Source organism: Convolutriloba macropyga, chromosome 6 (genome assembly GCF_964194025.1).
Source record: "Convolutriloba macropyga chromosome 6, txConMacr16.3, whole genome shotgun sequence".
Classification (NCBI taxonomy): Eukaryota; Metazoa; Xenacoelomorpha; order Acoela; family Convolutidae; genus Convolutriloba; species Convolutriloba macropyga.
The window spans coordinates 37,008,782-37,032,484 of NC_134473.1; the positions used below are offsets into that span (position 1 = coordinate 37,008,782).

At 36.6% G+C, this 23,703-nt stretch overlaps 1 protein-coding gene across 2 annotated transcripts; it reads right to left on the minus strand.

Annotated features, from left to right (window-relative positions):
- Positions 1 to 7,135: 7,135 nt before the first annotated feature.
- LOC142341655 (N(G),N(G)-dimethylarginine dimethylaminohydrolase 1-like) lies at positions 7,136 to 23,381 on the minus strand. Of its 2 annotated transcripts, none has more exons than XM_075392775.1 (5): positions 23,114 to 23,381; positions 11,436 to 11,513; positions 8,852 to 9,074; positions 8,013 to 8,223; positions 7,136 to 7,551 (listed from the first exon to the last, which is right to left on the minus strand). In XM_075392775.1, exons 1-5 carry the CDS (start codon positions 23,195 to 23,197, stop codon positions 7,308 to 7,310), a joined length of 840 nt encoding a protein of 279 aa, XP_075248890.1. In that variant the 5' UTR covers positions 23,198 to 23,381; the 3' UTR covers positions 7,136 to 7,307. The 2 variants fall into 2 exon arrangements, with proteins under 2 accessions (XP_075248890.1, XP_075248889.1); XM_075392774.1 differs by lacking the exon at positions 23,114 to 23,381 and adding an exon at positions 11,783 to 13,471.
- Positions 23,382 to 23,703: the final 322 nt, after the last annotated feature.

Sequence of the window (23,703 nt, forward strand, 5' to 3'; positions counted from 1 at the left end):
AAATATGCATCTAAAGCGATTGTGAATTTTTGTTAATCCCACTTGGTTTAAAATAGTGGCCCATAATTTTGCCTTCAAAATAATGGGTTCATAGCTTGAGCAGTTTGTAGATTGTTGAAACGGTTTACATATGGACTGGGTTACTGCTTGCTAAGTTAACGACTTACTCAACAAAGCATTTGTTTTTCAGTTGATATTTATATGCCGGTACCGATATATCAGATGTGATGAAAGAGCAAATGACTCAGCTTATCATCTCAGAGATTTGGGTTTTTCAGAAATATTCTGAAATTAGCCTCAAACATGATAATGTTCTCAGCGGAAATCCGTCTCTGATTTTAAAAATGTTTTCATATGCCAAACAAGGGCTGTTACCCAATTCTATTGCGTCTTGTGTCTCCAAACAAAAAAACGAGTTAACATTGAGAAAGAAAAACAATAACAACAAACTGAGGGCTTGCAATAGTTTCTAAAGAAAACTATAGCTTATACTGTCTCCATTAACATCGATTTCTTCCAAACTAATAGCTAAACGTCACATAAGCGATATCTTTCCAAAAAATTAAAGCTTGTCTAAACTTTTACCCGCCAGAAACATTTATTTTGCAAAGGTAATTTAATTGTTTTATGCCTGACGGGTTTATTGTAAATCTACCAAGGAATACCTCATAGTTAATTTTACTTATCAATTAGTTGAGTATATCAAATATGATCTTTTAATCCACATATCACGTGATGTGCCCGAATAAAAAAATTGAAGTGCGTGGAGTCGCATAATGTCTAATCAAAACAGATTAGTTAAATTCATTTTTTGAGAGAAAAGAATCAGCTAACCAAAATAGCTGCTATGACTAGCAATTGGATTCGGCGTTTAAATAATGCAATTTCTGAAAATTGTCGACTTTTTCCAAAACTTAGCGAAGTTTGCAACTTTGGCAAAGCAATACCCGAACAGCCGAAACGAAAACGGTCGTGATCGAGCGATACTCTAGTGAAATGAAATCAACATGAGCGTCGCATAAATCTGCCAACGTTTCCCAGTTTCCTGAACTTTTCAACTTAAACACTTAATCATTGGAAAAATGTCCCGAAATTATATGTTCGGTCTCAAACATTTTTGCCTCATCGTAATTTGCATTCAAAATTAGAACGCTCAATGCAAAACTTTCGGAGTGGCTATGGTATAGAATTTAGAAGAGAAAATCTAATTTCGAAAGTTCATCACTCCAATCTTTTACGCACCAAATGTTGTTACAGTTTTCAAAATAAATTCGAAACCAAAAAACACATTTGAACTTTTCCGCAGGAAGTTATCAAAAAACATTTGCTTTTAAAACCGCAATTAAAATCAGAACAAAATTTTTCTCGATTGTCAGCGCAAACAAAATATTGCATGTGCTCACTGTTGAAAAATTGGTTTTAGTTTTCCTCGGGGACTTTGGTAGTTCGTGGCAAGAGCAGTTCGCGAACAATTATTGAACATTTTCTAATCTTATGTGCGTACCGCAAAAACTTATGCTTACTACAGGAACATTCTGTTACAAACTTATCAACGTTTCCGTAGTCCAAATGGTCAAAGTATGAAGATTTTCCATATTTGAACATTTAGAAAAAAATGTCAACAATTTCTTCTCCTGAATGACAAAAATAGCTTAACATTACTTCCGAAAATCTCACTGCAAACTCATTTTTATCATTTAATTGCATACGCATACAACTTTTTTACGCCGTACTCCCAAAAAAAATGAAATTTTATTACTGTTTGCAAGTTTTTTGCCACGCCTTTGAGACATTTATTCCAAAAAAAATCACATCAATCATTATGCTATCTCCCTGCGTTTGGTTAACGTTCATCTCAAGGATAATCAATTGATAACCGTTTCCGAAAGCAATAGCCAAGAAACTACAATTAATGAAAAATTCAATTCTGTATCATATTTGTCCAACTTTTCAGAAAATGGATTACTCGATGCATCTATTAGGCAAAGTGACATATTGATATTTAGCGAGTTATTTTTTTACATTTCCAGTGTTTTTAGGCCTCAAAACAGAAAAACATGCGTCTCACTGACACGCTCTTGGTTTACCGAATTACAATTTAAGTGCTTATGAAGCAATTTTATATCACTTGTCATGAAATTGACACTGAATGACCTCGTTTTTATTCGGTTCTTGAACTGCTAGTAATTCATCAATCGAATCACAATTACGTAACTAAAGTTAGCTTTGCAACTCTTGAATAGTTTGATACAAAACGAGACAATCGCAGAGTCAATTGTGTATCTATACAGCGGTTACAAAACTCGAAAGCCTATCTTTAAAAAACATGTACCGAAAAAGAGACGTCAAAAACCATTCAGAACATTAAGAACAAGAGGTAAATGGAAACACAAAAAAAAATGCAACTGTATAACCAGCTTCCCAGAGAAATATAATTTATTGTGCCGACCTAACTGTGGGGTGAGGAATTATATACTAAAATATTTTTTTGTTCAGCCAATTAAGGCCGTTCGACATATTCATCGTAGAGAGTTGAGACTGGTATCATTAAAATTCCCGTCCAGCAAAGAAAAAGAAATACATTTTTGGTTTTTTTGTTTTACAGGGAGTTAACGAGGTTTAAAAATTTGTGAATAGTAGACGAAGTTCCGTTGTTTTTTTTTCTCATTTTCCGTCTTTAAGCCAAAATTAAGTAAATTTTTCTCAAAAATGTAAAATTTGTTAATAACAACGCTATTGGTTTTACGTTTAAGGATAGAGGAGGTTTGCCGATTGGATTCATCTGAGTCTTTTGGTTGATATTTTTGCTACCTTTTTAGAATTCGAGACTTTTTAATTAACTCAATAATTATTGAAAATTCATCATTTATTTTTGTTCATTGAAATATTTTCTTAATCTAAGAGATCTATTTTGCACACATTTGGAATAATTAAATTTTGTTGTTTAACGCGCAGAAAACTCAGGGCTGGGTCTGGACTCATCTTGGATTCTTACAATCAATAACTACTCGAATTTGAAGTGATTGTGACGTCAGAGTCCTAACCAAAATATTGACCACCAAATAAAAACAGAAAAGAGCGAAAATAGCCCCATCAATCGCTGCGAGGCTATTTAACTTACTACCGTTTCACAAATTGCTTGCGAACGAGACGGGGCAAATTAGTTCAAGGCTTGTAGCCTAGAAACTTGTTTATGGGTGCAAACATCCTACCAGGGTTTGATTCGAACCCGCGCCCTCGGGTACTCTCAGAAGCATTCACCACTCGAATTTCATTGTGATCACTTCTGCTACAATCGCATTTAATTTAGCAACAAACTTTACTTGGGAGAAAGAGCAACTTAGATCACTCAGAAATGGAAAGTCTGAAAAAGTCACTTGAGAAATCAAAGAATGTTATAGAAAGTGCTGAAAATTTCAAGCAAAAATTTTGCAACATAGCCGGCAGATTGCCGGTAAAGCGCCGCGATAGACGCTTGGGGCCTTCCATGGAACTGAAACAACTAAAGATATAAGATTGACCACCAGTCCTTAGACCACTAGACTTTTTGCGTTAGATTCGGACTGTCACTTTTATGAGACACATACACTCTATGAAGAAAAAACCCTAAGAGCTTTTTCAAAATTACTATTCAAAATAAAAAAAAACTCGAGACTCTAACACTCAAGAATTAGTGCTTAGACGTTTGGCACTACTTAGATGCACACTATTGATCTTTAGCTAGTAAATGTTCATAAAAATTCAAGTTCCTTAATAGAGTTCAGAAGTCACCTTTTTAGTGAGGTAAGTCACACAATTGACCTAAAAGCATAATAAATGACGTCACGCAAACAAGTTTCAACTGCAAAGCAGTAGAAGTCACTGAAATTGAAGAAGTCAATGATCGAAGAATCATCGACGGAGACGACGAATTAAAAAATAAAGCAGGACAAGTCCTGAAATACAATTCAAACAATTGAATGAAAAACTCAGACGACCTCTACCTGATCAGCAGATCACTTGAACAATGCCAGCCAAAACACAAAAATCACCAAAGAATTGAGAAACTAAAAGTCAAAATTAAACAAAAACAAACTCATTGCTAAAACTCTTGAAGCTTTTAAACCTAAGGTAAAACTTTTTCCCTTTAAAAACACCTATTACAAAAATATATTAAAAACTAATTTTTGTTTCTGAAATCGGTCCAGTATTATATCTGCAATACCTGAAAAATATTCATTGGCCCTTGAAGATCGATTAACTTGAAAATGACCAAAAAATTTAAGAAAAGAAATCAATTGCAAGTTATAAGAAAATGTTGCTGAAATTAAGATATAAAGATCTTCTGAATCATTTCTGTGTCTCTAGAGGCTATCCAGTAACCCAATTCCAAGCATTAAAAAATCATTGGCTCATAGATCGATAGGCAATAAATTTCAGAAAAAGTTTCAAATTTCAAAATAGAAATTCCTTCTATTAAAATGTTGAAAGCCATTCAATTGCCCCCCTAGCAACTATTTATTAAATTATTGTCGAACCCTGGATGCGTTTACCTGGCAACTGAGGCAAGAAAAAATAAAAAAAATACAAATATTTTAAAAAAAAACTTGCAAATTCTATCAAACAATTTCTAAAAGTCGAAAGGTTAAATTGTTGAAAACAAATCCATTGAAACTAAAACCCGTGCACTAACTTTTCATCAAAACGTGGAATAGGTTTTCTTGCACTTGAGAATGGACGAATGTCAAAAACTGACAAAAACTTTAGGAAACATTAAAAAAATTTCAGATCTTATCAAAAAAATGCTAAATTCGAGACATTAAAAAGTTAAAAAGCGTTCCATTGTTACTAGAAACTATGCAGTTCCCTATTAACAAACCTCAACGGAGATTGCCTACTCCTGAAACAGGAAAAACTGACAAAATGATGAAAATTTTCAAAAACCTGAAAAAAATGCAAATTTGTTCAAAAAAATAGCTAAAATTTGTGATATTCAAAAGATGAAACCTATTCCATGGCAACTTAAAATTTTTCAGTAACCTAATATCCAACCCCTAATATAGGTTTCTTGCCTGGGACTCAAACAACTTGAAGGATGACAATAAATAGGTCAAAAAACATGAAAAATTTGCAACTTTTGTCAAAAAATGCTAAAATTCATAATGTCAAAAAGTTGAAAACCGTTCCATTACCACTAGAAACTGTGCAGTAACCTATCATCCAACCATTTATCAAACACTAGAGGAGGTTTTGTGACACCTAGGGCTAAGAAACTCAAAAAATGACAAAAATTTTCAAAAAACCTGAAAAAAATTGCAAAAATTAGTATCATTTTGTGTGTTTGTGTTTGTAGTACCACGACATATAGCTCATAAAATGGTCATAACAAGCAATTTTGTCTCGCAAAAGGCCTTCATCAGCTTTTAAAAATTTCAACCTTAGACTAATCAAACAAAAACCTCAAAACAATCACAAAAAACACGAAAAATTGCACCATTTTGAGCCGAAAAACTCCTAAAAATGACCTTTTAACCTTTAATTAAGGCCATCCCAGCAGCTGCACCACTATACGCACTTGAAGGACTACTAAAGCCCACTTTGGGCCTCTAATGAAACTTAATGCCCGCTGGGCTTTACCTGTTTATCCCGTTTCGAAAGATCAAAGTCATTGAAAAACGTGTGAACACATCTTAAAAAAAAACACAGCGTACCAATACAATTCAAATTCTTTGAATTGTAATAAAGCAGGACAAGTCCTGAGTTATAATCCAAAGAATTGATTTAGCTTTGACCAGACAACATAAAGATAAGCCATGTTATATGTCCAATGAGGAAAATTAGTTTCACACCATTGACATTAAACAACTTTACCACAAGACAAAGAAATGAGCAGGACTAAAAAATCAGATCAATTTTTTTAAGACATGGTCAAAATCAAAAACGGCTTCTAAAAACTCATGCTATTAATTAAATGCCGTTGTTTCTTATCAATCGATAAAATTTGTCATTAATGAGGATAAGTGATAAGACAGCGATAAGTTCAAAAAACACTTGCAAAACTCAAAAATTCTAGAATTTTTCTTGAAAACAATTGATGTTTAAGTCATAGAAGGCATCAGCTTTGAACAGAAAGGATTTCATCCACTAAAATAACCCCTATTAGCAGCCTATGAGGCCTGTTATTAATGAGAATAAACGATTAGACAACAAAAAATACAAAAGTACAAACTCAAGAAATTACGTCATATTTTTTGAGAAAAAGTAAAGTGTCAAAAAACTAATAATCTATTAACCCGGACCATTAATAAAGCTCTTTTGCGCCTCAATATCCAGTAACGAGACCTGTCACTGCTGATACTAAGTGATAAGACAACAGAAATAATTTTTGAAAGTGGGCAAAATCAAATATTCTTTTATGTTTTTTGACCAAAAAAGTCTTCAGCTGTCCCTTGATGAAATATAGCAATTTCAACTAGCCGCGTTTGTTGAAAAAAAGTTGACACACGTGAAAAACCTCTCAAAAAACGAAATTTTGTTCAAACACCAATTTCTTGACTCCACTTTAAAGGTAATTTGAAAAAATCACGCCTTAAACCTACTCTAATTTTCGCTCCCTTTAGTACTTCAGCGTGAATAAAATCACCACTCAACGTTAACTTCTCACTGACGTGAAAAAGCCGGAAAAAAGCGGGAAAATCTTAATAAAAAGGACAGCGCACCAATACAATCCAAGTTCTGTGGATTGTAAAAACCACGATGTCCCCTATAAAAGCCGCTATCGCTTCGCGCCTATTCATAAAGAAGCCACGCACGTTTACAAAAATTTCTTCAAACTTGGTTCCAGAGCATTTAAAAAAACCAAGAGAAAGCCACTACTATCCCCAGCCCCAGTACAATTCTTTGAAATGTAAAAAAGGGAGAGCACTCAAATAGTAACCGCTAAGAGGCTCACTGCACTTACTAATCATACACAAATTAAGAAGTCAAAAGTGGAATAGTCACTTGGAAGCGAAGGATGTAGAAAAAAGAAAAATCCGCCAAGCGAAAATTTTGCATAGACTAACACGTTTACAATAATTGCTTCAAACTATTGAGCGGCTATTAAAAAAATTTAAATCCAATCTAGCAAAACTTTTTGATAGCTATTGATACTTCATAACATTGCTAGCTTAAATTGAAAATGCTTAGAAAGTCAGTGTTGTAATAATATGTACAGTCAAAATATGAACCGCAAATAAATAACAAAATTCACATTTAATCTTCAAAGTAATGAATTGTTGGAATCAAGTTTAGTTGAGACGTTAAAATCAATTGTTTGTCGTGCTGACTTAAGACTCCGAGTACTTGAGAAGCCTGACGCGACACGTTAGAGATCCGTCAATCTTATCGAACTCTTTGTTCTTGAGTGGAATGCCTTTTTCGCCAAACTTGGCCTGGAACAGCTTGTATGAATCTGGGTACTCTTCCTGGCTGCAGTGCAGAACATAGCCATTCACACAGACACAGTTTGAAGCCCAGTCGTCTGGCACTTCGAAAAACTCCACCTTGCTCACCGCTTTCTCCTCAATTGTCCTGAAATGCAAAATGCAAAACCTGACCCCATGGCTACCTTTTCATTACCCCCTACAATTGATAAAAATTTAAAAACGAAGATCCTTGGGACAAAAAGTATTTGTACCTGTTAAGCATTGTCTCTCAAATCATCAATCCAGTTGTAGGTCATTATTTTGGCCTTCAGGGCACAATTGTCCCACAATTTTTTCTTGTTTACAATACAAACTCTGAATTGCGTCTATTTTATGAAATTGTAGCAACTGATAATTCTTTTTGGGAGTTTTCAGTTGACTAGAAAATCTTCTGTGGCAATTGAAAACCAAGTCACAACTCTTTCCCATTTCACCCTGCCCCCTTTTCTGGGTGAAGTTAAAAACTAAAGCACATCCAATACTCCACTTCAATTTTCACAGCTGTACCATAATTGGGAGCATACGGGGAAAAACACAAAGTTTCAATTGTTTTTCAAATCGTCTCACCTTTTAACTTTCTGACTCGCCTCTGACTTCCCAATGGCCAGATATGGTCCAGGGGCGTATCTGGAGCAGTGGGTTATCAGGTGCAGCAGTCCCCCCTCTTCCGGGGAAGGAATAGGGATGGGAGTGACAACATATTCCGGGAATGCTGCCTGCAACTGTCTCACGCCCTCTAAGTTAGTACGCGTGGATACACCACACAAGATCTCTTTCTCTGAAAACATATTGTTTCTCTTTAATTCTTTTTCTAAACATAACCGACTAACGTCGGGCAAATTGCTCTCAAACGACTGATGAGCGGTTGGCTTCGTCAGTAGCTAGTTTGCAGCTTCAAGGCGCTAGCTTTAACTTTAATGGGGGGTCAAACTCTTAGTACCGCCCTTTAAACCTTATTTTTGTCTCTTAAACAGAACATTCGGGTGAGTCGCATACTTAGAGAATAGTAAGGCGTAAGACTCTTAAGAGCACTTAATGTCCGCGGGGCTTTACATGTTTATACCGTTTTTAAGGAAGAAAAGTCAAATGGTCAGACGAAAAAAAACATCAGATGAAAAATAGGTAGTACGAAATATCGTATACAAAAGACCGACAGGACTAATATAATTGCTGCAAACTGCGTTTCAGAGCAATTTCCAAACCTCGTTTGAGAGCAATTAATAAGTGTTGTCTGTAGATTGATAATAAGATACATAGTCAAGATTTACCCGGTCTTTTATAATCAATTCGCAATTGAAATTCTTTTAAATATGTTTATGGAGTCCCACTGAAGAAAAATGAGATATTATGCTCTCAAGATTTTGCTCCTAATTCGTTGGGTTCACTAGTGATTAATGATAACTAACTTTCTCCGCCCATGTAGAGTATATCTCCCCCATCCATGTACCCCTCCCCGTCCATCTCCACAATCTTTAGTTTGGGGAAATTCTCCTTCACAAACTCCATCACCCCCTCCTTCTCACCCCTGCGAGATGGGTGGCCCAGTTGGGTGAAAAAGGCTGTGTCGTCCAGAAAAAAGACTGGGTCCTCGATGAAGACACAGTCCGGGTACTCTTCATCTTTATCAATCTATAAAGACAAAAGACTCGTCGGTCGTTTAATCAGATGAGACTCAATTAATCAAAACAAAAAACCATTAGCGGCCAGATTGCCAAAAAATACCGACCGTTGACCTCACTGACCGACGTTGGGATTGAAACTGTTAGAGAAAGATAAAAAACTGACAGCAGCCAAATTTTTTCTAAGTGTCAAAAAAGCTCTAATTTGACCTATCGTTACTAATACTAATACCATACTAATACCAGTTAGGAAAGTACTCCAAGGAACTTCGTTTGAGAGCAATTAAAAAGTAAAGAAGGAACAAAAACACAATTCGGCGGAAATTAGAAACTTTTTGAATATTAGTGGCTTCAAACTATATACTGAAGGCTCAAGAAAAGCATACCATAACATTAGAAGCCAGAATAATAATTTAATAAATTCATTAGGTGAAAAAAAGAAAGAATAATCAAAGTTTCATTGAAACCTTTCAAAAACCAATTACACCCAATTCAAAAACCCATACCCGGCAGATTGCCGGAAACTAGCCACCGTTGATTCCCATAACCAAGATTGGGATTGAAAGAACACAAAAAACTAATGAAAAAAATGATCTTTGCACACACACACAATTTTAAAAAGCGGACTATTTTGATGTCATGTTCGAGCTGAGAACACTCGTTTCGTAGTGCGATGACAGGGGCTAGTATCAATACAAATAAGCATTAGAGATGGTAACTGAGAACAAAGTTCGAGTAACGGGTACCTAAAATTGGGATTTGTGGGGTGTATCCCGCTTCAGAATGAGATAAGAGTGAAATTAGCCTAGATAACTCAAAAAGATTCCACGCAAAATGTTGAACAAGCTGTAAACTACGGTAAAGCGAAAAAAAATTTAGTACGACTAAGTAAAAAAAGATAGAAGCGATATAATAGCCGGCTGAGAAGCTGAGGTCGCCTTTAACAATTGCTAAGAATTGAAGGCTACAAATAAACAAAAATTAGGCCACCGTAGGAGCCCATTGAAAGCTGCAAAAAACAAGTAGTGCAATTTTTGCAAAAAAAAGTAGTGTCAAGGACATAAAAACACTGAAACGAACAGAGATCAATATTTAGATTGATCCATTACTCCTTAGCAAACCTATCACCTTAAATAGGGCTCTATTAGCAAACCAACCTTAAAAATCTTAAATATAAGACAAAAAATGAATGATAAAAAACGCAAACCCAAAAATTAACCAGCAATAACATCACGAACAGTAATCATCAACACTAACTAGCTATGAAGTTGAATAAATAAAAAAATTATTTTATGCTTCAATAGCATGTGATGAGACGTCTTATTAATAAGATTAATTGATACGACCTCATAATGGGCAACAAAGACGGCCGAAATTAAATTTCGCTAAATTTCTTGAAATCATAGTTAAGAAACCATTAACTAAGAACTAAAACCATTCAGTTAGCCTCATTAGCAAAAAACTCGATTTTTCATTAGTGAGACAGACTATCAGATGAGACAACAGAAATAGAAAAACACGGGTTAAAACTAAAACTTATTAATATTTTATGATATCAAATAGTGTCAAAGTCCGTTGACGATTCAAATGTCCTGTCCGTTGACGATTCAAGCAACTGCAAATAAGCACAATTAAAACTCATGTGTAATATTCTAAAAGCACTCGAGAACCGCTCAAAAAGCACTGGAAACTCAAAAATGTCGGAACATCGGATTGCAAAAAACATAAATGGTCCAGAAAACCCATTAGACAAACAAGCCGGGCGAATTGCTCTCAAACGACCGGCGAGCGTTTGACTTCGTCAGTAGCTAGCCACAGGGGGTGGGGTGCACCGGGGGCAACAATTGGGTGGGCGCAACAGTAGGGGGGGTGTTCCACCTCTAAGAACCGCCCTGCACTTCACACCGTAAGTATAAGTCTCCAGTTTATGTGAATCGCATACTTGGATACTAGTGAGCTGAAAGGCTCTAAGAGCACTTAATGACCACTGGGCGCTACCTGTTTATCCCAGTTTTGAGGACGAAAAGTCAAATGGGTTAGCTACAGACTAATACAATTGCTACAAACTTCGTTTGAGAGCAATTAAAAAGTAAGACGAAAAATTACAATGAGATAAATTGTTGTTTCAAGCCTGCTTATTTTTAAGCTAGAATCGCTATCGCTTCGCGGTTGTCAAAACATTTAGCAGCAAAAAAACTTCGTGTGCATTTGCGCGCGTGTGTGTGTTAGTGTGGGTGCGTGTGTATGATATGTGTCTGTGTGTGAATGCGTACTTGCGTGGGGGATTAAGGGTTTGTAAAGTTCATATTCGAGGTCCAAAAGCATTTCCGATAAATTAAATAGTCAATTAGAGATCACCTGCTGCACTCACCTGGTATAAATTGAGGCCAATTTTCTCCACTACCTGCTTCGTGTACTCGTGCTCCGCTTTTGCAGCCAACAGATCAACCTATCAACAAATAAAATTAACATACAATCAGTAATTCTTAGCTGTTTTGGATAATATCAGCAACAATTGTTTCAGAATTGTTTAATCGCAATGACAATAATGACATCATGTCCTTTCCAATTCCGAACCACTTCAGCATTTGGAGACTGCGATGAAGTCAACTCAAACATCATCAATTCTGCATATTCTAGCGATTTCGTTTGTTTCAAAGACATTCGGCAATTGAATTAATAAATAAGTTAAGTTTTTACTTAATTGATGGGACTTACGGGAGTCACGTTTTGTTTCAAAGTAATTCCATGGCCTACTTTGCCCGATACATTTCTGATTAGGGCAGTGTTTCTCAACTCAGTTTCTGATGTCGTCATTCTATTGGAATAGTAATGATGAACAAAGATAGCTGCACAAATTAATAATAATCTGTTTTCACAATAAGTAATAAAAAACAGAAATTTGGCAAATGGGACACAATTGGCCACAAAATGATGAAACGGAATAAATTTGGCAGCGAGATTCTTAAGAGGCAAGATTGAATTATTATTAAGTTGAAACCTAAAGAAAGTTTGTCAAACAGTACTAAAGAGAAATAAGGAAAATTATCGACTCGTTTTGGCGCTAGAGTGAAATAAAAATTATTTTATTTGGTATATTTGGCTGTCTAATTTTGGTAAATTAACAAACAAAGATAAATGAACACAAAAGTTAAGTTGACTATAATCCCTCACATCGAATCTAACTTAACGAAAAGGTGAAAAGCGCAATCATTTAAAAATGTGGGCTCAAATTTAAAAAAAATGAATAGCCCTGCCAACTTGTGACCTAAATATATGAATACAAGGAAGAAGTGAATACGAAGTTGTGCCAGCAAGCTTATCTCTATTTTGACTAGACAGAGGTTGTTGGATTAGGGTTAAATCAAATTGAATGGGTGCAACTAAATCACACTTAAAGCACACCTTTCAAAATCTGAGCACAATCAAGCTCAACCAGTCAAAAAATAATACAGAACGCTTTAAAGAAAGGAAGAACCTTATATCTAGTGACAAAAAAGTATATTGAATAGCTAACGGGAAGTTAATGAAGAGATAGGATAAAATGAATAGCTGAGGAGAAATAAGATTTCTCTCAAAGCTGGTGGGGCAAATCTAAGCGTATTTTATTCCACATTTTTTTTCAAAAATCTGCAGCTTTGATTTCACTATGAACGATTTCACTTTTTAAATAATTTCCCTCGTCTAAGTGGTAAAATTACCACAAGATTTATAAGCACCAGTAAATAAACTCGCTATATAGGTCCTTTCACAAAATTAAACAGATCAGTTGGCCTTCAAAAAGTAAGTGTAAAAAATTAAATGGACAGGAACCATTGAAAGCTCTGTTTGCTTTACAATTTGTTCATGTTTACAATTTTGTCAGCACGATTAATGCAAAAATAAAAGCACGGTTGAACAGGGGTCAAAAAACGCTTCAACGTGCAGCTTGAAAAACGCAAAATATTGTGAAGAAAACTTGAAGAGGCTTCCATTGTATTTACAAACAACATAAAACGTTTCCAGTTATGCTTCGCAAAACAATCAATCTTTTCACAATGCCAAGCACGGATAAATATCAACAAGAATTACATAAGGGATGGATATGAAAAATAAACTGAAGCGTATAATAAATCCTCTTCAATACTGGGGGGAAATTACAGGAGCATGAAAAGGAAACGTGGTGCTTCATTAAATGGAAAATTGACAGAAGTGTCTTGCAAAGCGGGCAAAGAAAGATTTATTTCTACCTTCACAAAATTTTAGCCCGATGAAAGGAGGAAAAAAGGGAAGAACTTGGGGGATCAAGGAGGGCCTGATACAAATAACACGAGCGTGATTGTGTGTATGTCTCAGTATGGTCGTGTAAACCTTTGCTTCTTTAGCACTGTTGTATATAGGCGTGCAGTGTGTTTATACAAGCAAGAGGGAGGAATGGGGAGGGGTGGTTGGAATTTAAATCGAAATTCAGCCGTAATTTCCGCAAAAGTCTCATTCAAGTATTCCACAGCGAATAGCTTAAATGTGTATATATACATTGAATTGGGAGCACAATTCCATTCACAGCTACCGACTGTGCCTATATATGTGTATGTAAGTGTGTGTGTGTGTGTGTGTGTGTGAGTGTATATCTATTCCTTTCCTTGTGTACAGTTCAAGACAGTTCTCTCACAAGGGCACTGCATTCGCTTCTTATGCATTTATGCAGGCTGAATGGGAAAAGGACTATTAGTACTACTAATTCACCTCATCGCTCCCATATTCACGAAACAAACCCGTTTAACTTTTCGGACATTAATGGAGGGCGAAAAATTCTCCAAATATTTCCAGAAGCATTTTAGCATGGAAAGCCTAGAGCTTTTTGTTGACAAAAATGACATTTTCATCGCAGCTGCACGGCAACTTCCCCCCTTTTTCATCTTGGGGTAATTTAAACAAGATTAAAATAGAAGCCAAAAGAATTCTTGGAATATCGGCAACATATTCAATTATCTGGCGGATAGAAAAATCGAGAATGAGACGAAAAAGTGAGAGAAATGGAACAATATATCAAAACTACCGACTGATTTCTGATGAATTCTTCCAACAAGTTTTTTTTGCGGTGGAGGGGGTGTGTTGGTGTTTGATGGTAGTAGTCTGCTTCAGCGGCTTGATCTAAACTCTTATAAAGGGCTCAACTGTTGGAATTTGAGTTTAGCATAGAACACTTAAATAAATCAAGTATTGAAACACAAGGATCCATACTTCCAGCATTGCGGGCTGAGCTTCTACAAAAGAGCGACTTAGATGCAGCGGAATATAAGAATCCCCAAGCGTCAAAAAGGTCGCCCGGCCTGAAAAGTCAAATTGGACTGTTGAAAGGAGTCAGCCGAAGAATCCAAAAAAGCTCAAAAAATCCAGAAACGATTCAGCGATACAAAGTGCATGCGTGGGGATGGCTGGTAGGGCAGAAGATTCGAGACGTAGGAAAAGAAAATCAGAATGGATAAAATTTTTGAAACCGGCATTATCTTGAAGAATTGTCATTCCCAACAAATTATGAGGTTGAACAATTTGAGCCATTACAAATCAGTCAGGCGTTAGGACTGGTTGTTAATTTTGGGTATATAATACGCTTATACTAATAATCTTGCCATCGAGTTGTAAAAATAGGAGTTACAAACCAAAACTTAGATTTGATAAACACAGTTTTGGTTCTGAATATTTTAAAAGCCGCACATTTTGGTAAAATTTTCTAACTTAGAGGTCAAAAAATTAGAAAATTACTTGAGTTAGAAAATTTTGCTAAAAAATAGAGGTTTTAAATATATTCAGAACCAAAACTGTCTTTATCAAATCTGATTTTTAACACATCAGCGCAATTTTTGAAAAACAAATGAGCAGATTATGCCCATGAAATATGAAAAATGGCAAAATTTTTGGAAACAATTCAATAAGTTCATTTCGGATTGGAGTCAATTTGACTATTACCGCCTCAGAAGTGCAAATGACGATACAAATGCCTCAGAAGTCCACGCCCAACAAAAAATCAAGACAAATGAACGGCGACTAACATTTTGTAAAGATAAGATGTCGAAAAGAAAATTTTTCTTGGGGGGGGGGGGGAGATTTTTCTTGGGGGGAGAAGATTTTTTTTGGGGGGGGGGGCAAGCATTGTATTTGCACTCTACCTCAAGATGTTTTTAACATGTAGAGGAACGTTGAAAGCTCTTTGTAAAGCCTCTTTTAGTAGCTTTGAGGAAATTTGCTTATCAGTAAAATAATGTTTTGGCCTTTTCACTCGCAAAGTAATAGTATTTTAAAAGAAATAGGAAAATTTAATAAATTTTGTAAACTGAAACAGAAAAGAAACTTCTGCATATTCTTCCAAGAAACATTCGTTTTTATACGAAAAGTTTCTCAATCAATGTAAGATTAAGATTTTCAATTTACAGAAACGCGCAAAGACTGGAAAACATCAGTTCGAGGAGCAATTTCAAAAAACAAGCAAAAAATTGTGAACAAGTATTAAAAGTTTCAACCTGACAATCTATAAACCCTCTAACATTCATTTTCATCTGTATTTTTTGATACCAGAGAAGATTGTTTTGAACTATCTGCTTTGACAATTTAAAAAACACAAAAATTTTTTTCAATAATGAATTTGGTTGATTTGATGTTCATTTCATAACACATCTTTTACGTTTTCAAGGTTTTGAAAACACTCAAATGGTTAGTTCTGATTAATTGAGGCATTTTTTTTGCAAAAAAAACTAGAAATTAGGAAAGAATACATTTTTCTGCTTCAAGTTTTATACTTTTCAAGTTGATTTCTGCTATTTTGAGAGCTCTAAATTTCCTGAAATCTTCAATTTCCGAAAAATCTTTTCGATCCATAGAAAAAAAGTGGTCCTACAATAGTTTTTAATCAGCAAAACATACTTTAATCAGCAAGACTTGCTCAAACAACTTGCGAGCGGTTGGCTTCGTCAGTAGCTAGCCACGGTTAGGTGAGGCTAGCTTTAGCTTAATCGAAGAGGCATGGGATGAGTGAAGCGGGGGGAGGTGTGGGGGTGGGCTGAGGGTAGCAACAGTTGGCGGGGGTCTTTGCCTGCACGGGGCCCTTACGGCGTGAACGATGTGCAGGGTTGGGGACGGGGGGCCCTGGAAGTGCGGAGGGTCAAACTCTCGGAACCGCCCTTCACACCATAAGCATAAGGCTCTAAGAGAACTTAATGACCTCTGGGGCAGCCTGTTTATCCCACTCTTGAGGACGAAAAGTCAACTGCGTCAGACGAAAAATCGGTCAAGCAAAAAATCGCATAACAAACCAACAGGAATATTATATTTGCTACAAACTTTGTTTGGCGCATTTAAAAATAGAGACCTCAGAAAGAAAACAAAATTTTTTATTTTAAGAAAATTTTTGCTCCTTAATTTTTATATTTTTGTGCTTGAAATAAAATGTAGTATTGAGAAGTCTCGATTTACCTTTACTAAATTTACTACAACATTTTAAGTTTGTTTATCTCAAACAACAATCCGATCGGCAAGATGAAAATAGAAACCACAAGAATTCTTGGAATATCGGCACCATATTTATTGCATAGGGCAGACTTCTATCGGATGAATTCCTCAAACAAATTCTAATGTGCGGTTTGTTGGTATTTGGCGGTAGTAGTCTGCTTCAGGGGCTTGATCTAAGCTCTCTTAAAGGCTCAACTGTTGGAAATTGTTTTAAGTAAAGAAACTCAAGGTGCCGTGGTTCCATCATTGCGGGTACAAAAGAGGGATTTAGATGCAGCAGAATTTAAAAATCCCCAAGTGTCAAAAAGGTCGCCCGAAAAGTGAAAGTGGACTGTTGAAAGGAGTCAGCCGAAAGATCAACCAAAAACTCATAAGTTCCAGAAACGACTCGGCGACTCTTGTAAAGCAATTTCTCAAACCAAGAAACCCAAAACAGACATCACAAAAGAATGTCAAACAAAACTTACAAATCAACTTCTTTTGATAACTGCATATAAAATAATTCTCAAGACTTGAAAACATTAGACAGTTATATAGTTCATTATTTATACAAAGTTCATGAACGGAGATGGTTGATTGAGCACAAGATAAGCGACGCAAGAAAAGGCAATCTAAATTGATAAAATTTTTGAAACCGGCATTTTTATCTTGAATAATTCCCATTCCCAACAAATTATGAGGCTGAACAATTAGAGCCATTAAAATTCAGTCAGGCGTTAGGACTAGTTGTTAATTTGGGGTACACATTACGCGTACAGTAATTATATCGCCATAGACTTGTTTTGGATTACCATTAAAAATAGTAGTTATAGACATTAGTAGAGCTCTGAGTGCAGCTCGCCGACTACGGGCTTTCCCTGCTCATCCTGTTTTTGAGGATGCAAAGCGTCAAACGAAATAAACATACCCGGCAGATTGCCGGAAAATAGCCGCCGTTGATTCCCATAACTCTATTGGGATTGAAAGAAAAGAAAATATCAACAAAATTGATTTTTGTATAAAAACATTTTTAAGTGCGATTTATTTTGATGTCATTTCGTAATTGAGCATACTCTTGTCTCTCCGTGAGAGGCTACAGGGTCAGGTATCAATACCAATAAGCATTATAGATAGTAACTAATACTTATGAGAACAAAGTTCAAGCACCGGGCATCTAAAAATGGGCTTTATGGGTTTATCCCGTTTCTATTTCTGACTTCAATTTTTTATACCGACTCTGTTCATTTTGAATTGCTTTGCTTAGCAACTGATGTTCAAATTCACTTTTAGCAGAATGAGAGAGGAGAGAAACTAGCCTAGAGAAATCAAAAAGATTTTACGCAAAATGTTGAAAAAAGCGGCAAAATGGGTAAAGCGAAAAAAAGTTCGACGAATTAAAAAAAAATAGGAGCGCTATAATAGCCGGCTGAGAAGATGAGGGCGGCTATTAAAAAACAACCGACCAACGTCGGGCGAATTGCTCTCGAAAGACCGGCGAGCGGTTGGCTTTGTCAGTAGCTAACCACAGTTGAGCGAGGCTAGCTTTAGCTTAATTGAAGGGGCTGAGGGGAGCGCAGCGGGGGGGGGCAATGGTGGGAGGGGGTCTTTGGATACACGGGCCCTTACGGCCTGAACGATGTGCAGATGTGGGCATTGGGAGGGGTGTGAAGTTAGAAGGCTGATGTTGGGTGGGGGGGGGGTTTGTTGTGTGGCGGGGGGGGGGTGGGGGTCAACTTTTAAGAACCTCCCTTCACACCATGAGTATAAGTCTCCAAAAAAGTTTCCGTTAATCACATACTTGCATACTAGTGAGCTGAAAGGAGCACTTAATGCCCGCTGGTCGCTACCAATTTATCCCGTTTTTGAGGACGAAAAATCAAATGGGTCAGACAAAAAATCGCATAAAAAAGACCAACTGGACTAATATAATTGCTACAAACTTCGTTTGAGAGTAATTAAAAAAGCTATAAAGGAATATTGCAGAAAAATTGTAGTACTATTTTCGACCGTAGGTTAAGAAAAGTCAATTTTTAGTATTAAATCACTTCGAGAGTAAGATAAGTCACTAATGATTTAGAAAAACAACAAAAAAGCCTAATGAATATTGACACTGAAGTCCTCTTACAAAAACAAACAAGTAAAAAGTTGCCCGATAAGCTAACCAAACTCGGGCTTTGAAATTGTCCAAACAAAAAAGGGGGAAAAAACCAAAAAAAACTGATGCCACCGCAATACTGCTAAGTACTGCTTATAGCTTAGCGGCCATAAATTGGTCATTATGAAATTCGGCATAAACTTGCAAAACATTGTTAAAGTTTCGTGAAAAAGAAAAACAATCTTGTAACACAACTAGCAGATTGCCAGAAAACAGCCAAAATAGCTCAGTATATCTGCGATCTCAAAAAATAGATCAAGAAGCAAACCCAAGAAGAAACGGACACACTCACTTGACCTAATCTCTTTGAATTAAGAATAGAAAACTAAATTTCAGAGTGAGAAAGTCATTTCTGAGAGTCAAGTAAGTCACGTTTGACCAAAACCGTAATACTCAAATGAACAAAACATAGCCGGCATATTGCCGGAATAGCTGCGAAAGAATAGACCTGCTTGTCGTATAATAGAGATAGAAACAGATACAGATCTAAATTTAAAAAAATCGACGCCGCTCAAAAAACTTGGTAAAAAACATTCAGCGATAAATTAATAACGCTTGTTACAATTCATTCCACAGAAGCCTCTTATTAGGGACTTTTTCTGCACATATGAGTTCCTTTGACCTTAAACAAATTCAAATTAAACTTGAGTTTTAAAGTGCAAAAGTCATTTTATTGAGTGAGGTAAGTCACGTATGATCAAAATCTAATCACGCAAATAACCTAAAAACTTTCGCTAAAGCGAGTGAGAAATGACGTCACGCGCGCAAATGCCGTTAGTGAGAGGAAGAAGTCATTCCGAAAATTTGACTTTTTCAGCTTTGCTGTGTGAACAAATGTAAAACGAAAAAAGAGCGTCAGACGACGAAACAAAAAAAACCAAGAGCACCGCAATATAGCTTCGCTCAGCTTACAGCTTCGCAGCTATAAAAAACTCGCTACACACAAAGTGAGCACGTAATTCAGTCGCAATTGCATGAACGAATGAACAAACATAGCCGGCAAATTGCCGTAATAGCTGCGGAATAATAGACCTGCGTGCCATATAATAGAGATAGAAACAGATACAGATCTAAATTGAAAAAAAAACTGACGCCGCTCAAAAAACTAGGTAAAAAACATTCAGCGATAAATTAATAAAGCTTGTTAAAATTCATCCCGCAGAAGCCTTTTACTAGGGACCTTTACTGCATATATGAGTTCCTTTGACCTTAAAAAAATTCAAACTAAACTTAAGTTTTAAAGTGCAGAAGTCATTTTATTGAGTGAGGTAAGTCAAAATTATCAAAATCTAATAACGCAAATAACCTAAAAACTTTTGCTAAAGCGAGTGAGAAATGACGTCACGCGCGCAAATGCCGTTAGTGAGAAGAAGTCATTCAAAAAATTTGACTTTTTCAGCTTTGCTGTGCGAAATCTAAAACAAAAAAGAGCGTCCGACGACGAAACAAAAAAACCAAGAGCACCGCAATATAGCTTCGCTCAACTTACAGCTTCGCAGCTATAAAAAGAAGATTTTAAGTGATTGTGACGTCATATGGTCGTAAAAAAATATTGGTGACAAAATAAGAAAACGGATCTATTCTGTTTTGGGCCCCCCAGCTTAGTGAGCATAAATCTTTTATGACCCCCAAGCGCACGTGCTATTTGCTTACATAGTAACGTGCTATATAACATATAATTTGTAACGGGGGTTCATAAAAACACGGGGGGGTGCGAAACAGAATAGATCCAAGAAAACAGCAGGACATTTCCTGAAATACAACCCCAACAATTAAATGACAAACTTGAAAACTCTTCAATTGACTAACAGAAAAATGGGATAAAAAATAGCCAAACAAAAAACTTTTCACCTAATTTGAGAATTATCAAAACAGAATTTGAATTGTAAACACTCTGGTAGTTAAGGCAACGATAACCGATAATTAATATACAAATATTTCAAAAAAAAACAAAAGGGTAACTCACAGATATCTTTCCGGGTGCAAACGACAAGCATAAGCGAAAACATAGAATGTGCCAAACATAAGCGTTCAAGAAATATTTGTTGATAATAGTTGGGTTATATCACTAACGAACCACACACCCCTTAGCATAAAACCCCAGAAAAGTCGAAAAAGCGAAAGAAACAAAGCAACTTTTCGTCAGTTTTTCAAAGGTCTTCTTTAGCAATATAGCACATAGAACATTAAGCAGACGATAAATAATTGAACTAAACCAAAAAAAAAGAAAAAAACAAGCGGTGAACTGCTCTCAAACGAACAGCGAGCGGTTTGCTTCGGTAGTACTCGGCTGGGGCTCAGGGATGCTAGCCTTAAGGGGTGACCAATTTTGTGTGTGTGGGCAAGCAATGGGGGCAGGGTTGTGAAGGCTGGACGAGAGGGGGTTCAAATCCACAGGTGGAAGAGTGTCGATGGGGGGAAGTAATGAGGGCCTAAGCGCGGAGGGGTCGAGAGGGGTCAACTTTTAAGGGTAAGAACTGCCCTTCACACCTTCAAACTGTCTCTCAAAAACAGTTTTATTGAATCGCACACTTAGAGACGAGGGGTAAGGCTATAAGTGGTCTGCTCAGCCACTTAATGCTTTACCTATTTGTCCGGTTTTCGAGGACTAAAAGTGAAAAGGGTCAGACGCAAATCAGACCAGCAAAAATTGCGTAAAAGAGCACAGGAGTAATATAATTGTTACAAACTTCGTTTGGTAGCAATTAATTATGCCTGAAGAGAATTTCCAAATGATTGATGCAGCGAAGTTTTGAAATTAATGGAGGGTACTTAAAGTTTGCATATAATGAATAATGCTTTTCCACTAAATTTGCACTTGTTACGAGTAATGTTGCATGATGCCGGCAAATGTCCACTCATCAGAATAAGGTATTTTATTTTCGGGGCGTGCAAAGTATAAGCATTCCAGTGGAGGATGGTGATACCGGACTGCTACGGGAGGCAATAAGCTCGCTCAGGGGCCTCAAATTTATAGAGACAAAATGAGTACAAATTCGACTCACTTTTATTGGACTTTTAGTAGTTAAGCTGCTTAATATTGGTAATACTGTTTATGAGACTCTGGCCTTAAGGGGGTGACCGATTTTGTGTGTGTGTGTGTGTGTGTGGGGAGGGGCAAGCGATGGGGGCAGGATTGTGAAGGCTAGATGAGAGGTGGTTTAAATCGACAGGTGGAAGATAGTGTTGATGGGGGGAAGTAATGGGGGCCCAATGACGGGGGGATTGAGAGGGGTCAAACTTTTAAGATTAAGAACTGCCCTTCACACCCTCAAACTGTCTCCTCAAAACAGTTTTGGTGCACACTTAGAGACGAGGGGTGCGGCTACAAGAGGGCTACTCAGCCACTTAATGCTTTACCTGTTTATCCTGTTTTGAGGACTAAAAGTTAAAAGGGTCAGGCGCAAATCGGACCAGCGAAAATTGCATAAAAAGAGCACAGGGGTAATATTATTGTTACAAACTTAGTTTGGGAGCAATTAATAATGCATAAAGAGAATTTTCAAATTAATGATGCAGCGAAATTAATGTATGTAGGGTAATTAAAGTTTGCACATAATGAATCATGCTTTTTCAATGTTTTTGCGCTTGTAGTTGCGAGTAATGTTGCAGTGCTGCCAGCAAATGTTCACTTATCAAAATAAGGTATTTTATTTTCGCGGCGTGCAAAGTACAAGGATTCGGGTGGTGGATGGTGATACCGGACTGCTACGGGAGGCAATAAGCTCACTCAGGGGCCTCAAACTTAAAGAGACAAAATGAGTACAAATTCGACTCACTTTTATTGGACTTTTAGTAGTTTAGCTGCTTAATATGGGTAATACTGTTAATGAGAGTGCAATTTAAATCACTCGAAATACCAGATTTCCTTAGTGACTTCACCAGTCACGTAGTCTACGCTTAAAACACGCACGTGCAAGTGTTTCAAAATTTCTGATCTCTGCATGCAGTGCCAGATTCTAGAAAGCCAAATTTTAAAACTGCTGGCTGGCATTTTAAAATTTGCAAAGTGCGCGTTTCAAGTAAGGTTACATGACTCGACTCCTGTAAAGTCACTTCGAGATGTTGACTAATATCGGGAACCGCTAAGCGGTTCTCAATTATTGCCAGATTTTCTCACTGACTTCATCACATAGCCTGCAGATCTAACCTATATAGTCACGTAAACTATAGATTTAACACAAAGCAGCGCAGAGAATACTAACTTTAGAATTTCAAGGTACACTCAATATCTACGCTGCGGGCACACAAAAAACAAATATTGATCACATCAACTTGTAAACTGCTATGAAAAATTTACTTTTTATGACCTAACTAAAATTCCGATTAGGTTCATGAGGTATCTCATTATTACTAACCTTTGCAGTAATATGGATTGAATGTTGTTGAAGTGTTCCTCCCTAATGGGAACTGGTCAATGAAACACTTACCGGTTCCTCGCCAGGGTTCATTGTGAGTCCTTGGAGACAAGAGTCAGCTGGCATCCTCATAACAGCGGTATTGTACTCCTCCATCTTTTAAATTGTATTCAGTTATCGCACTTTTGTTGGTTACTCAAATATTTGTTTGTTTTCAAGTACAGTCCGATAGTTATGTATAGTTGAATTTGTTGGTGACTGTCTGTTGCTTGGTCAAATGAAGTGAGCTGTTTGATCGACTGAAACAGCGAAAAGTCAGCGTAGGTTAAAATAAGTGACTTCCCGCTCAAGGTATGTACAGAAATCAATGTTTAGTTTTGGTCTTAAGCATTGTAAAGTCTAACAAATTGTACAATATTTCAATAATCACAAACAAACACTCGCAAGTTAATAGACTGGTCTGCTTCTGATATTGCGTCTGCCTTTTTTGATAGGTCACTACAGCACCGGCACAAAAAGAAGAATATTCAAACAAAAAAATTTATAGGTTCGTCTCTGAATTTGTTGGTTTAATTAATTCTTCGAAGTTCGGCTGTATTAAGAAACACACAACACTTTTCAGACTGCTTCCTTGAACCCATCTGTTTTTTGAGGGGCCGAAT